Here is a 15,266-nt window from a genome sequence, read left to right on the forward strand (position 1 = left end):
TCATTTTAATTCGTCTTGGTTCACTCTTTATATTTACAGGTATCATAAAAAAGGGCTGGAAATAAATGCTACTTTGAATTTGATTTTTTTTCAATCTTTATCTGAAAGAGAACGTTACACAGCAGACAAGTTTCTTAGATACCTTGAAATATGAAATTCATGAAATGGTTTAATGATTAGATAATTTGAGATAATAGGGACACCAGGTTTAGATGATACTTAACCACACTTTACACAAGTCATCAGACTTCTTACTTTCATTTGATGTGATAGACCTTCTGTCACAAAGGTAGTATGCAGGTATGACCAGTAAAACAAAGTACTGATAGATTCTTCCACGCAGAAATGTATACATTGACTTTATCTTGACTCTTGATGGCTTCTTGGTTATTATTAATGAGAACGGAGGATGAAATTTTATGCTGCTCCCCTCGGCATTGTCCAACTCCCTTGCTTCTGGCGGGATCTCACCGAGTGACTTCATTCTAGTGCAAGAGTGGTTGCTTATCTGACTGAAAGGGAGAAGAAAAAGAAAACGGTATGATTTTATTTTTCTGTAAAACCAAAGCTGCTTACCACTTATGTAAAGATACCACTTACTAAATGCTACAGTCACATTTCCAAACAGATGCCTCGCCCTTGTAGTTTACAGGCTGTTTTTCCGTTGTTGTGATTTTGAGCGGGACCCCGTAGAACGCCCAGCGGTTACTACCCGGCAGGGCATCGGTTTGAAAATGTGACTAGCAAAAAAGAGGAGGAGCACACTCTAGCCAAGAAAAGTCAATGGGAATGACCCCTGTAACAATATGTAACTGTGAATATTTGTAAAATTGTAAGTGTGTTCTTGTGGTATGTACTACTAAGGTATGTTTGAATAAAGATGAAAAAAATGTTGAACCGCGTTGAGATATATATATATATAGCTCCTGAGACTCCTGAGACACATTGTTACATACAAGAAAGTATACTACGACTACGAGGCTCAGGGACAACATAACTATATGGCGGGCTTACAACCAATGAGGTGTTTTATGATATGATAATCCTCATATTTTTGATGATTCCTAACCCGAAAATCCTTCTGTAAAACAGCTTGTAGCGTGTCTTACCTGGTTTTGGTACAGAGGTGGTGTAGTGGCGTTGTACTGATGAGGTTGTGTACCGTAGGTTGCCCCATAGACCGTTGGTGGTGGCGCGGTGGTCCTTTGGATGATAACAGTACCGGTATGGGTCGCTAGGCAGCGCCTCCGCACAACATAACTACAAGCCATGATGAAGATGATCAGAAACACCCAAATCAGCCAGAACCCTGGAATAAAAGATTACTTGTTTTATTTGTCTCATTATCTTATCATATTTGATAGTACATGTCTTGAATAGATTTCAGCTATGTATATAATATTATTTCACCACCAAGAGAATAAAATATGTTTTAGTGCATGTCTGTCTGTCTTTCTGTCTGTGTGTAACTTGTGAGAGTGTAGAGCTGGAAAGTCAACCATCAAGAAACCTTTTCGAAACGTAAGATACAAAATGACCCAGATATTGGTAAAGCTATTGGTTCAGAACGTAAATGTCGCCTCACATGTGAGCAGGTGCAGTATACTATAAATCTTGAAACTTTCGAGGGGATTTTTTTTCGCGATGACCGGTCCGCCTCGAATTCACAACATCGCGAATGTTCCAATGTTTCTACCGTAATACCACGAAAACCGCCTTTTCCCTGCTATCGCAAAATATAACCACTGAGAAAATAAACGAATTTACAGTACTTACACCAAGCGCTGTACACATAGTAGCCGTCGTCGCAACATTCAAACTCGTGTAGTCCGCAGCAGTATGCAAAATCACCTAAAACGATGACAAGTAAATTTCCTCAGGTTTCAATAACTATCATAAAAGTGCATCCTTCAGAAGTGGACAGTTTGAAACAACTTGAACGTTTTTTATGATTACATAATGGTAAAATCTGATATCTTTGAGGTATTGCGGGGGCCACATATTCAAATCGAGGCCTGACCGGTCTGTTTAAGGAAACGAAAAATAAATTCTCTATCAAGAAATATACCCAAAACATGCTAATATCATGACTATTGTTTTTTTGGGACGTTTATGTTTGTTGTCTTTTACATAATAATTTTCGTTCCAGGAAATTGCCCGGCCCGGTGCCGGTTTGGACATGAGACTGTAGCATATAGTGGATCCGTGAGGCACAGTAAGATTCACATGTATTGTACTATCATTAACTGAAAATAATAATAAGAAAATGACTTGTGATGTAACTTCATATTCATACCGTAGCAGGTTTTATAGTTGCCGTCCCATTCGCAGAGGTCGTCAGCCTAGGAGAATATGCATGTACATCACAAGAGAATCAATACAACATAGCTAGAAGTTTTCGGCACAAAACGGAGACTCCTAGAGACTCCTAGCGGCCGACACAGATCTGCAACACAACAAAGCCCACCGATTTCTTTTCTTCTTTTTCCCGTCCCAATGACTGACGACAAAGCATGATGCTTTTTCGGTAGCAAGTAGTGTAATGCGGCTTCGCAATGGCTCGCGCATTTAGCCTTAGATAACTAGTCTTATCTCATGAATACGTATACAACACAGTCATTTACTTTTCGATCATGGCATTTCACCGACTGGGCCTCGCGGCCCCCATTCCACCAGACGGCGATCTCGCTGCGACATAAATTGACTTGATAATTGGAATGCCATGTGAACTGTAAAAGTATGACAGACTAAATCTATAGAATACTATAGAGTGATCTGTCAAATTTTAGGTTGCAGCGTGGTTGCAGCGAGGCCGTCAGTCACTCTAGTTCAAAGGGGGTGTGACAGACGTATAGGGGTATAAAGTCCATAGTGACGGTGTAACGCCATCCGCGCCTTGATGTTGTTGCTTCCACTTGTCCACCTTTGAGTCACGTACATTCATACAGCGAATGATCGAGTATCAAAAACTCGTTTTATGCCGGTATTCAATGGTGATATGAAACCTGGTAAATGCTGTGTGTGAGTCGTCATAAAACTACAAAGCTATATACATGCAGGTACAACTCTAGTAGCCACATTATAACGTTAACGTTTACTAACTTACTGCGGCGTTGTTCGAAACTGTTGATATCTGAATCCTACGTAACGTTATGCACATTTATGCTGTCTAAGGTCACAGTTCATCTCGCAGCAACATCATTGACTGCTAATTTTTCAAAGGATATGTATCTATGATTCATTGAAATAAATATGGTGTATCTCCTGAACATTCATCGGTGGTTTGGTATACATTTGTGAACCTTACAGGGCGGCCGAAACTTCTGGGAACATTTGACCGGCTTTTCCCTGGTTTGAATTCCTGTTCATAAAGCGGTGATCGACTCACCAGTACCCGGGAAGCCTCGGTAAACAGCAAAGCGACGAGAAGCCCGTAGGCCGCCATGTTTCACCACCTGTTGTTTTCATCAGTGTGTTTACTGACGAGTGACGTCATGATTTGCATGTGATAAGAGTGCAAGGCGCGCTAGGTGTTGAAGGTCATTCTTGGTGTGCAGGAATGGAGGACCCCCTTATCAGCTACATCTCATCCCTCTGCGTCACCACGTCATAATTCCAACCGAATCAAGCACGCAAAATCTAGTCAAATTTGGTCAACTTTTCGTGACTTTGCTTCAGGTTGTTATTTTTTACACACATCAACTTAAGGGCCCCGTCACATTTTTTTAGTTTAAGTAAATCTTGCGTGGAGGAAGTTGTTTTCTACTTTGACCCACCGTTGAGCAGTCTGGTTATCAAACCAAAGATATATACTTCTTCGGCTGCAAACTTAACCTAAACCCAAAATATGTTAATACGCAGATCATGCGGGCTTGTATATACGCAGAAATGTGACAGGGCCCTTAGTTTCAAGAAAGAGAGAGAGAGAGAAATATATAGAGAGGGTCACTTCCCTGGTAAAAGGTATCCGTACGACATTTATAAAAGGCTACAGTCAAGTAAAGATCAATAGTGTTGCTGTTGTTCAAAGCCATGTTTTTGTACAGATTTTTATCTTAGAAAATCATGCGCAAAATTGGCCTTTTCCCCTAGGATAAAACTCATAGATTTTTTTTTGGCAGAAACAACTGATGTTGTCAGAAGGAGAAAAAGCTATAGCGTACAATTGTCTTAATGAGGATACAAGCACAACTCCAAATGTAACCATTCCGGTTTGTATGTATTAATGTTATTATGGCTACTAAAATGGGATCATGCTATATTATCATGCACAATACACTTAATACACTTTTTGTAAGCTACGTACTCAGTAATATTTGTCTCCTATTGAATATACAGGGAGCATATGAATTTTAGAGAATCATACTTCTTTTCTCATTTTCAATCGATATATGTCTACGTGCAAGAATGCTTGATGCACGATAGACGTCAAAAATACAAAACGTTTTCTACACGACACCCCACATTTCCATAAGTTACGTTCTGCACATCATATCATGTTTGAACATTTCTATTGGACATCCAATTGCCACAAACCATATGCTTTTTGATGCAAAAAAATGCCAAAGCACTGAGAATTTAACACAATGTTCTTTTTACTAACTCTACTGTCATTTCAAATTACTGACATGTCACTTGTTGTGTCAGAATTTTGTTACAGTACGATGACATTTCTAAAATGATAATAAGGGTTTATTGGTCAGAAATTACCCGTGCAATGGCAGCCAGTGCTGAATTGCTGCAGGGTTTTCAATCACATAATACACAACAGATACATATTTGCTCCACACTTGCACTTGGTGGAACTGTCGCAAGGGTCTGGGCTGCTGCCATTCGGCGCCAGCAGGTAACCTCAATACGACCTTTCCCAACCGGTGGAGTGAGGAAAGTCGTGTAAAGTCCCTTTCCCAAGGGCACAACATCGGGGCATACCTGAGTGGTTTCGAACCCGGGACCTCTCGGTTCTGGGCGAAACACCCTGCCGATTGAGCCACACTATGCCACATTTTAGGCCGGTTAGAAGCTTCCAGGCTTTGGTGTATGTTTTGAAGCTGTTCTAGATGTATTAGTTTTGCCAATTACCTGTCGCAACCCATAAGACACGTTTGCAAGATTGTCGGTCTTTTGCTGAAGCTCGCTGACTGACAGCTTCAGGTCCGACAGATGACGAGTTGTCTTCTGGTTATGCATGCTGACTGACTGCAGATGACCTGACACCGTTACAGCTGTATAAGGAAAAAATTACATTGTCATGAAGGAAAAGATAAGTGGCAATTTTTTGTTGAACCTATATTATATCCCACCAGCCATTTTTTTGAAAAAAAAAATATATATAAGTACACTCACCCAGAAAGATAACAACGCCCATCAGACAGCAGAACAGAGCGATGGTCACCGCAGCAATGGTCTTCTTCATGACGCTTGTCCAGACTTGGGACAGACCAGGGCTTCTCATACCGACCCTAGGGATGTAACTAATGGTCTCGACGGACACTGATCCAGGTTTGGCTGCTTTACTTTTGTCGTCAGACGGAGACCCGGGCAAACCTAGAAAATATAATCCGTATCGTACGCTTCTGCCACCTAGAGAAATACCAATGGGACCAAAGAAAATAAAATGTCAAAACGAAAATAAATCGTTGCAAACATTCGGTATTTCCTCCGGAACATCCTGAAACTGCAAAGTACCTCACCTGATACGCCTGGGGTTCCCGCAGAGGGGTTCAGGTCAGCGGCCCTCCTCGCGAACGAAACCCTCGACGGGGAGACCGTACATGCCTCCTCGTAGTCATTTCTTTCGTACAGGTGTCGTAGACGTTACAAGCCTCCTTGTAGACGTTTTCGTCCATTACAAACAGCCGTCTTCTCGCCACCAATTTGTTTACCACAAATGTGATATTTTCGACGTCCACAACTTCTTGTTTTTATGTCTGTCACGTTTTACGCCCTCAGTGATTGTCTGGTTGCTTCGCTGACAAAAGCATACATGGCAGAGAGCAGGGCTTGGCTAAAAAAAGTATACAGAAAACATTGATGAACATTCATATCCCTCTGTATGATTCCTGGAATTTTGTTTTAGTAGCACAGAAACACAGATGGCATTTGCAAATATGGCAGTGGTTTGGAGAGTGTTACTGGACATGCATTTAAGTTCGCGTGGTTTTTATTTCGCGGTGGGGAGAAAATGGATTGTTCGCGATGGTTATGAATTCTCGTTTGAAACAATAGAAGAGCTAGTCTACTAGGTTTCAAATTCGCGCTGAAAGTTCACCGTGAAAACCGCGAATATAAATCCACCGCGAACATTTCTGCATTTATAGTATAATGACTACTGAGGCTGACGTACTTATAATCACTGAGATGGAATTTATCTTCAGAAAGTTAAGCACCATTGGCCTTCAACTTAGTCACGTATGCTACAATCACATGTCACGTACAGCTTTCTTCAAATGTAGACCAATCAAGTTCATATAGTATTGAAAGGTTGTTTCTTCAAGCACGTCGCCGGAACGTAGAACGACCTTGCGTGTAAGGTCGTGTTCACGTAATTAAGGTTGATATCTCGTATATAGGTTCATTTAGATGTGTCCAAAGACATATCTTATGCAACGGCTGTAATACTCCGATGCAACGATGACCAAAGAGGCAAAAGAGATTCGGCAGTTATAATAGGTTTAAATAGCAGGCTAATTGCCGTATTCGCAGTATACGTTCTGGCGACGTGCTGTTTCTTGCTTGTGTAAGATGCGTGGTAGTAACCCACCCACCATGATGCTTTGCCGCTATTTTACTCAGTTTATTATTCATCTCCGCGAAAACAGAGGTCGGTTTGTGTGTTTTTTTGATTGCCTTGGTGTGCGTTCGCAGTTATGAGAATGGTGCAAAGTGGCAAGATGAAATGCTGAAGTGGTGTAATAGGATACTCAGTGACTTGGAGAATGAATAAGCTTGGTGATTGAGTTGAGAGCCAAGGAGTGCTTACGCGTCTTTTTGTGTGGAATGTACATTTTGGTATCATAATGACGAAGTTATTAACGAAGTCAATAACGTAACACTTTGAGCGATAGCAGTACTGAGGTCTGTTTTTTTAAATCAGTACTGATCATGAATCTGTATTTTTTAAACTCCGTGTGCATTGTCAATGTTTTCGGTATGCCTGTTAATGTTGCTGTGTTACCTTATTTTCATGTACTATTAGTACAGTTAGTTGAAGTTAGTTGAGGAGTTATAGTAATTATTCAAACGTAGGCCAGGATTTTTCCGTTGTGTATTGAAAACTTTATTTTCCTAAAGTGCCCATGGTTTTTGTGTCTTTAATCTATATCTAAAGCCATATTAAAAGAAAAACTTTATGGTGCTTAACGTCTGCTGACATGACTACTATTCGTGCACTTTTACGGACGCGTTGCGTATATATAAGTCAATTCAAAATTTTTGACGTAATAATAGACACTGGCGGCGTCGCTGCGGCCGATCGAATAAACAAAGCACCCAACGAATTTCATCGACAAAAACGACTGTTTTCAGTCTTTGTGTGTTTTGTTGTCTTTTTGGTCATACTTTAAGGTTCGAATGATATTCCCATTATAAAGTCAAGGGTAACACAAATCCAGTTTAGGACGCAGCGTGCCGCGGGTCCAGTGAGAGGGGGGCTTTGTGGACCTATCGAAACGCCCCCTTGCGGTAAGGAGTTGCATAGCTTCCTACAGCCTAAAGAAGGCGCAGCTACAAGCAGCCATGCAGTGCAAAACATTCTGTGTGGAAATTGACAGATTTGGAAAAAAGTATGAAAGTACATTTTCACGGGGTATAACGTACGTCACGGGATGGCCAGACACATTCGGTGGTCGCAGAGATCTATCAGCCGCAACGCGCAGACACATTCGACGCGCCGCGGAAAAATCAGCCGTCCGCGCGGACCTATCAGCCGCAACGCGCAGACAAATTCGACGCCGCGCGGACCTATCAGCCGCTCGCGCGGAAAATTCAGCTGTGGGACAGCGCCACCAGGTGTCTCACTACTGCCTTCAGAGAGCGCTGGAAAAGCCGCGCCAAGGTAGGTCCTCCACAATTTCCTTCTCTAGTGTAATATAGAGACATCGACTGGTAATCTAACTAGGCCTATCAGGTGGCAGACTATCTTAGGGTCATCCGGAGCCAGAAATAATCGGCAGGTCTTCAAATTAAGTCGAGATATAGGGAGAACAGTTCTAAATCGGTGACACACCACATCGAAGCTATCAAGGTAAACAGTGGCCAATGCCGTATTTTGGGCCATTAGAAGCAAGGACATCGGCGGTATTGACGTCTTTTAGTGTGATTGAGTGTCCAGAACAACATAACTTACTCTGGAATTGGAGCTGGGAATTGATATAATATGCCCACAGAGCGAAAATATGTGATAGAAGTGATACCGCTATATAACGCCCCCCCTCCCACATTTTCTAGTAAAGTTACGGCCCGTATCTTATACATGTAGTAGTAAAGTAAGCATTAACAGGCAATAGTGTCTTTGTCGCCTCGATTGAATTTGGCGATATGCGGGGAATACCTTCTGTCATTTTAAGGGATTATACTCATCTAAATGATTCAACGAACATCTCATACGTTTCTCGCAAGCTTGTTTATTATATTGCTAGTATTACTATTACCCAGGTATAATGTGTCACTGCAAATAACCCTGACATTTTTCAGAAATGCCTCGTCGACTCAGGTTGACACTATATCCGCGGAAAAGGTGTAGAAACAAAGCAACGGGCACCTGGAAAGCAAACACAGATTGCGAAGTTGAAGATGTATGGGTAACAGAAGATAACATTGGCATTGATGACAGCACTGCAGCAAGTCCCAGGCAGAAAGAAACACAACTCTCCTGGTCAACTCCTACTCGAGCTAGCATCAAGGCCACTTTTTCTGGACTGTAGGCTTCTCTCCCTTTATACGAAAGGCACTAAGCAACGGAAATCATTCAATGTACAACTGGAATATTCAAATAACTCCATATTTGCAGTAGAAATCTATATTCATAGAGATATGTATTGAGTAGATTATTAATCAATTTTGGTACTATGCAGTATGTTTGAAATATCACATGATATTAGATGAAGACTATACTTTGTCATGTTGTTATATTTACAGATTTAAGTAATGGACCATCTCAGCGTTGCATCACTGTATTGACCATCTGTATTTCCTGAAATGTTAATCCAAAAATGACACACAAGATATAGGTATATATAAGTAAATTTATTCTGGTTGTTTACAAAATATATATTTGCTGAATTGCAATACCATGTTCTTGATCTTGTTATATATCACTTGGCAAATGACTATGTTGTAATCATATTGCATTGTAGCTTAATTTATTGCTATAGATTACAAATTAAAGTATTCTGATCGTTTATAAATATTGACTCTTGAAAAAAGAAGAACAAAGTCAAAACCAGTCAAATACCGAGTCTCGGCGCCGCCATTTTCCCAACACTACAGATGAAAATATGGCACTGTACAGGTGCATTATACATGAGGTTTACCTTCTTGTGAAACAACAAATGTAATTAGATGAACCAGAATTACTGCATGATTACACACACGTTCTTCCTTTTTATGAAACCTGTGTTCACACTTGTAACACTGACAAACGTCTTTACTCTGGGATTGTCATGGGTTCTGTGATGATGCTTCAAGACTTCTTATCTTATGACTTAAAGGACTTTCCACATTTGTCACAAAAATCCCAATCTGAGTGCACTATCATGTGCTTCTTCACTTGAACCCTTTCTGACAAACTGGGCACTCCTTGGATGATTCAACGAAGTGGTCCTGAAAGTCTCTAGCATAAATAAAGTCTTCATTGCACAACCCACACTAAATTGCTGGTCCTTTATCAGCCCCATGGTAGCGACGCTTGTGTTCATCTAGTGAACCACTGTTCGCTTAGCACTTGCCATGTGTACACAGACTGCACTGTAGTCCTGCGTGTGGGGGAGAAGACATCCTTTTCTACATCTTCAGCTGGCACAACCACACCAGGTAGGTCATCGAACTCGTTGGACTCTTCCAAAGGCACTGAACCCTCACTGGATCCACTAGTGCTGGTGTTTGAACGGGATCCACTGGTGCTGTTACTTGAAGACCAGGTACCCTGTCCCTCCCCAAGGCATGGCTTGTCAGGTGGTTCTACATCTCCCTCCTGAAGGCTAGACTTGTAGGGTGGAACAGGTGAATTTAGATTTGTGGTCACATGCACAAACCTGTTCTTCTCATCAAACTCCATGGCTGAAATGCAAATTCCAAAAATGAATGCCTTTGCAATTGTCTGGATAAACATTGATGACTATGTATCTTCATTTAAATGACCACAAGAATATCGCTTCTTATGGCTTTAATACTGCTATAAGATATGTTAACATCGTTCTACACGTGGTGGTTCATACTGAAGGATTGGGGAAGGGGGTCATATAGCGGTATCACTTTTACCACATATTTTCGCTCTGTGGGCATATTATATCAATTCCAGAGTAAGTTATGTTGTTCTGGACACCCAACCACACTAAAAGACGTCAATACCGCCGATGTCCTTGCTTCTAATGGCCCAAAATACGGCATTGGCCACTGTTTACCTTGATAGCTTCGATGTGGTGTGTCACCGATTTAGAACTGTTCTCCCTATATCTCGACTTAATTTGAAGACCTGCCGATTATTTCTGGCTCCGGATGACCCTAAGATAGTCTGCCACCTGATAGGCCTAGTTAGATTACCAGTCGATGTCTCTATATTACACTAGAGAAGGAAATTGTGGAGGACCTACCTTGGCGCGGCTTTTCCAGCGCTCTCTGAAGGCAGTAGTGAGACACCTGGTGGCGCTGTCCCACGGCTGAATTTTCCGCGCGAGCGGCTGATAGGTCCGCGCGGCGTCGAATTTGTCTGCGCGTTGCGGCTGATAGGTCCGCGCGGACGGCTGATTTTTCCGCGGCGCGTCGAATGTGTCTGCGCGTTGCGGCTGATAGATCTCTGCGACCACCGAATGTGTCTGGCCATCCCGTGACGTACGTTATACCCCGTGATTTTTATGTCTATTCTTCAGTTTCTATGGGAACAAATTTTTCAGATGAATATGTAAGGAACAAAACTGTAGATACATGTAGAACGGAAAGACGATTGTTTGAAATGTCTTTTTTTCATATTCTAAACACCTTCTTACACGAAATAATGATGAAATCACGGTATTGCCTCTACCTTATGAGTATTCAGAAATATATCGTGCGACAAAAGCTAATTGATGCAGTATGCTTTCATGGGATTTGAATAGCACTGTATGTACAGACATGTGTTTGTCACTTATTTTGCATGCTAATCATGTGTTATCAAAATGGCATGCGGGTGTATGATTATATTATATTTATATAACTGTACATATATACATAAAGTAACTCATCATAGTTAGATACTTCATGCAACGTTACATGCTGTATTGTTGAGTTACAATGAGTCAATTTATAAAGACCTACTGTAGACCAATTTCTTTGATAATTTCTGTGACATTAATTTCTAATATCAAGAGTAATATATTGTAGATCATTGTTGTACAGGTGTTGCCTGGAATGCACAGTACATGTGCTGACTGCCTGGGTAAAGATATAGTCGACTGAGTCTACTAAACGTATGTATAGACCTTTCTTTACACCAAATATACAATTCATGTTATGTCCTGTAAACAGTATTTGTCTTTTCATCTTTTGCAATGTTTATCATAATGTAGTCGCACGATAATGAGTCCCCGGCATGGGGCGTTGCTCGGTGACCTGGGGACTCCAGCTACTAGTCTACAGATCATGTTTGTACAGATAACAACCGCGAGCTATTCATATCAACAATTTGGCGACAATGAAATGCCTAACCCTCGACAATGGACGAGTCCAGGTACTTTCCAGACGCACTCGGGGGAAAACCCGCGCGGAAGAAAGCTAATAAACATCAGGGTAGAATCTACCATACATTTGTAGGGTGGCATCATAATTATTAACACCTTACAAAACCGTTTCCGATCGATATTGATAAACCTAATACAACAAGACTCTATTTTTTTACAATATTATTTCACAAATTACAGTCAAAATGGTGATAATGACTCTACATTATGTTAAACGTCTGAACATAATAATATCTATACCTAAAGTTTAGTGTAATCGTCTGGTCAAAGGTCAAGAGAGTTTGGCGTTGGGCCGCGTTTCCTTGTGTTTACTAGTATATAGATCGCTGAATCGCACCGTTACTTTAGATTAGTTGTCTTGTCGTGAGATTTGTACTTCTAATCCCTTTAGCTTGAGGTACAAGGAAAGCCTGGACTTTTACCCTAGAAGAACAGGGGTCCACGAGGCCAAATATAGAGCCCAGCGTGGGTTGTCCTAAAACTCTCCGCCCAGGACAAGCCTGCAAGATCGGGTCGACAACCAGACCTGTTTTGACTAAAATTTGAGGTAAGAAAGTTCTTTATGGCACTACCTTATCCAAAACTACTTCACGTTGTCGTCCATGCAACTTAAGATTTGTGTAACATTTTCTAATCTGTCATCTAGCTGAAGCAAACGTTTTTACTTTCACTTTCGATGGAACCAACTAGAAACATTTCTTGGAAGACTTCTTACTGTCTCCGTGTGTGTTGAATCCAGGCTATCACGTTACATAGACCTTCCTAAGACATGAAGCCGCGCAAGAAAGAAGGCGCAACGTTGCTAACTGTACTAGTAGTTACTTCCCCTATAGCGCCATATTTAGAAAGTGAGAGAAAGTAAAAGATTAGTAGTTGCGTCACCCAGAAGTCTGACTCACCCTATTGTTTTGATAGCACCAGAACATTCTGACTCTGACTGGAGGCTTGAGTTTCAGTGCTGGCTAGCATGGCATATGAACGTAACTAAATTGTATATATTGATGGTACAATATTACCTCGAACTTGGCCGAGTTTATTGACACTAAATGACTGGACGTTTCTGTCAAAAATACATTTTTTGCACTATTGACAGAATTTGTTTGCAGTATTGATCATGACATGATGTAAGAATTTTGCACTATTGACAGGACATTCCTATTGATAAGAAATATTGCACTATAGACAGGATGTTCCTGTCAATAAGACATTTTTGCACTACTGACAGGATGTTCAGCTTGATAAAAAAATTTTGTTGACAGGATGTTCCTGTCAATAAGACTTTTTTGCACTATTGACAGGATGTTCATGTCCATAAGAAATTGTTTTGACTTTTTTCACTATTTTTGCACTATTGACAGGACATTCCTGTTTATGAGAAATATTACACTATTGACAGGATGTTAATAAGACTTTTTTGCACTATTGACAGGATGATCCTATGAATTAGAGCTTTTTGCACTATTGACAGGCTGTTCAATAGCCCCTTCAAGTCTGCTTTATGATTATAAATGCCAGTAATTGATTTCAATTTAAGTCTATTTACTAACATTTGCACTGGTGTTATAGTCTATTTACCTGGGAAAACGTTCGCTGAGCTATTACAGATGTATATGTAGAGTTCATGGTAATCTGGAAACCAGCAGGTTTTTAATCTTACTCAGTGTCACTGACGAAAGGTGATCAATGGATGCTACCTTAAATGTCTGACCGTTTCCAAAACCATTTCCAGGTGCTCGAGTAACTAATATTTGGTGTATTTGTAGATGTTAATCCAAGGGGTTGGATGGCTATTAATAAATAATGTTGATCAGCAATATACATGATTGCCTCTCTCTGTTTCATGAATATTTGCAGCTCTGTGCCGTTATAGCAAACAGTGAACTGCAAACTGTTTCTGCATGGCGGAAGAAGTGCCACCAGACCTTCTACTGGATATCTACCAAAAAGCAGAGGTAATGTTGGTGATTCTTAGCATTTCTTAATGTGTTTAAACAGTTTATGGCATTACTTACATTTGCAATAGTTTCTTTCATTTGTTGGCCTGGACTTAAATTCACGATAAGAGGGCAAATGACATTTTCACAGGGTTTTAAATTCCCAGTGGTAACAATTCTGTAGTACAGTTGCAATGCAATGAGAACGCTTATTTGCCGTGACAGTCAAGAGGTTACTGCAAAAAGCGCAAACATAAAGCCACCACGACAATTTCAAGGTTTACAGTATTGTATTCCATAACAGGACCTGATTCCCAGGAAGGTAAAACGTGCTTGCGACATTCGGTATGAGGTCCTGATCAAGCTGGGGAACATATTGGACCGTCCCGACCCGGAGGGAAATGACTGGAGGGTCATGGCGTCCAAACTAGACTTACCAAACACCCTGATCGACGGCATAGCCTACAAGGAGACAGACAAAACCGTGGCCGTGCTGAGAAAGTCTACCCATGTGTCCACAAGACAACTGGTGAAGGCACTATATGAGATGGGACAGAGAGATGCTTTGCAGCTGTTGGTTAACTTTTATTCATCAACAAATTGTAAGTTTCAGACAGTTACATACTTCATATGTTAACGCCAACTCTTATAAATCCGCCAGGTACCCTAAGACCATTGACAAAAAGCAGCGTTCTGAAGAATGTCTTGAACACCTGGATATCTGAAGTGTTGGTTTGCCTACTAGTAATTACCAATGATGCTGTAGTGCAAATCTTGTATATCTCTTCAAATTTACAATTTTTTTTAAATGTGGCAGCTTCAGAGTACCTTACAGCATTTTAAGAAAGTTACTGTTACTAACAGCATATACCTAAGAAGGGGCTGTCACTTATTTTGCTGAAAGCCTTACTGTTGATATAAACATCGAATTGTTGTGATGAGACATTGAATACAATGTATATTGTGTTCAATATACTTGTAAAGGGGCACATGGGCTCTGCACAAATAAGTTGTATAACAATGTTGTGATTAAGATTTATTTATAATCTAATTCAATTGCTGTTGAAATGCACAGTGTACAATGCACAGGAAATAAAAAAAAATGATATAGCTACCTTCAAAAAATTTCTCTTGCCATACTGATAGGTGAAGATCCTGTAGAGGCAAGGGCCATTCCAGTGGTGAGTCATAAATGATTTTATCAATGAAGCTTGAAATATTGTTGCAAGTACTATTAAGACAATGATACTATCATATTATTATATGTTTCACAATCATGTGAGAGATCCACATGGTGAGAAGGAGTAGAATAGAATGAAGGTTTGTTTTATCTTGGATGTCCTTTTTCAGTCCGTAACTTAGATATTTTAAGGTATTATCAGGTTTAGTTCCATGTACT

General features: G+C 40.6%; 2 protein-coding genes and 2 long non-coding RNA genes across 5 annotated transcripts; 2 read left to right on the forward strand and 2 right to left on the reverse strand.

The window, feature by feature from the left end:
* Nucleotides 1-130: 130 nt before the first annotated feature.
* Nucleotides 131-5,220, reverse strand: LOC136442753 (uncharacterized). 2 transcript variants are annotated; one of them, XM_066439696.1, is made up of 5 exons: nucleotides 5,083-5,220; nucleotides 2,297-2,342; nucleotides 1,777-1,851; nucleotides 1,110-1,309; nucleotides 131-512 (listed from the first exon to the last, which is right to left on the reverse strand). In XM_066439696.1, the coding sequence occupies exons 1-5, from the start codon at nucleotides 5,188-5,190 to the stop codon at nucleotides 486-488; spliced, it is 456 nt and encodes a 151-aa protein (XP_066295793.1). In that variant the 5' UTR covers nucleotides 5,191-5,220; the 3' UTR covers nucleotides 131-485. The 2 variants fall into 2 exon arrangements, with proteins under 2 accessions (XP_066295793.1, XP_066295794.1); XM_066439697.1 differs by lacking the exon at nucleotides 5,083-5,220 and adding an exon at nucleotides 3,389-3,510.
* Nucleotides 5,221-7,798: 2,578 nt separating this feature from the next.
* On the forward strand, nucleotides 7,799-9,451 carry LOC136442412 (uncharacterized). Its single transcript, XR_010756998.1, has 2 exons — nucleotides 7,799-8,056; nucleotides 8,695-9,451. It is a non-coding gene; the product is annotated as an uncharacterized lncRNA (long non-coding RNA).
* On the reverse strand, nucleotides 9,228-11,065 carry LOC136442413 (uncharacterized). The gene is made up of 2 exons (XR_010756999.1): nucleotides 10,812-11,065; nucleotides 9,228-10,278 (listed from the first exon to the last, which is right to left on the reverse strand). It is a non-coding gene; the product is annotated as an uncharacterized lncRNA (long non-coding RNA).
* Nucleotides 11,066-12,211: 1,146 nt separating this feature from the next.
* Nucleotides 12,212-15,063, forward strand: LOC136442628 (uncharacterized). The gene is made up of 4 exons (XM_066439574.1): nucleotides 12,212-12,480; nucleotides 13,788-13,885; nucleotides 14,172-14,469; nucleotides 15,014-15,063. The coding sequence occupies exons 2-4, from the start codon at nucleotides 13,832-13,834 to the stop codon at nucleotides 15,061-15,063; spliced, it is 402 nt and encodes a 133-aa protein (XP_066295671.1). The 5' UTR covers nucleotides 12,212-12,480; nucleotides 13,788-13,831.
* The last annotated feature ends 203 nt before the right edge of the window (nucleotides 15,064-15,266 follow it).

This window comes from Branchiostoma lanceolatum, chromosome 9 (assembly GCF_035083965.1).
Source record: "Branchiostoma lanceolatum isolate klBraLanc5 chromosome 9, klBraLanc5.hap2, whole genome shotgun sequence".
NCBI classification, from domain to species: Eukaryota; Metazoa; Chordata; class Leptocardii; order Amphioxiformes; family Branchiostomatidae; genus Branchiostoma; species Branchiostoma lanceolatum.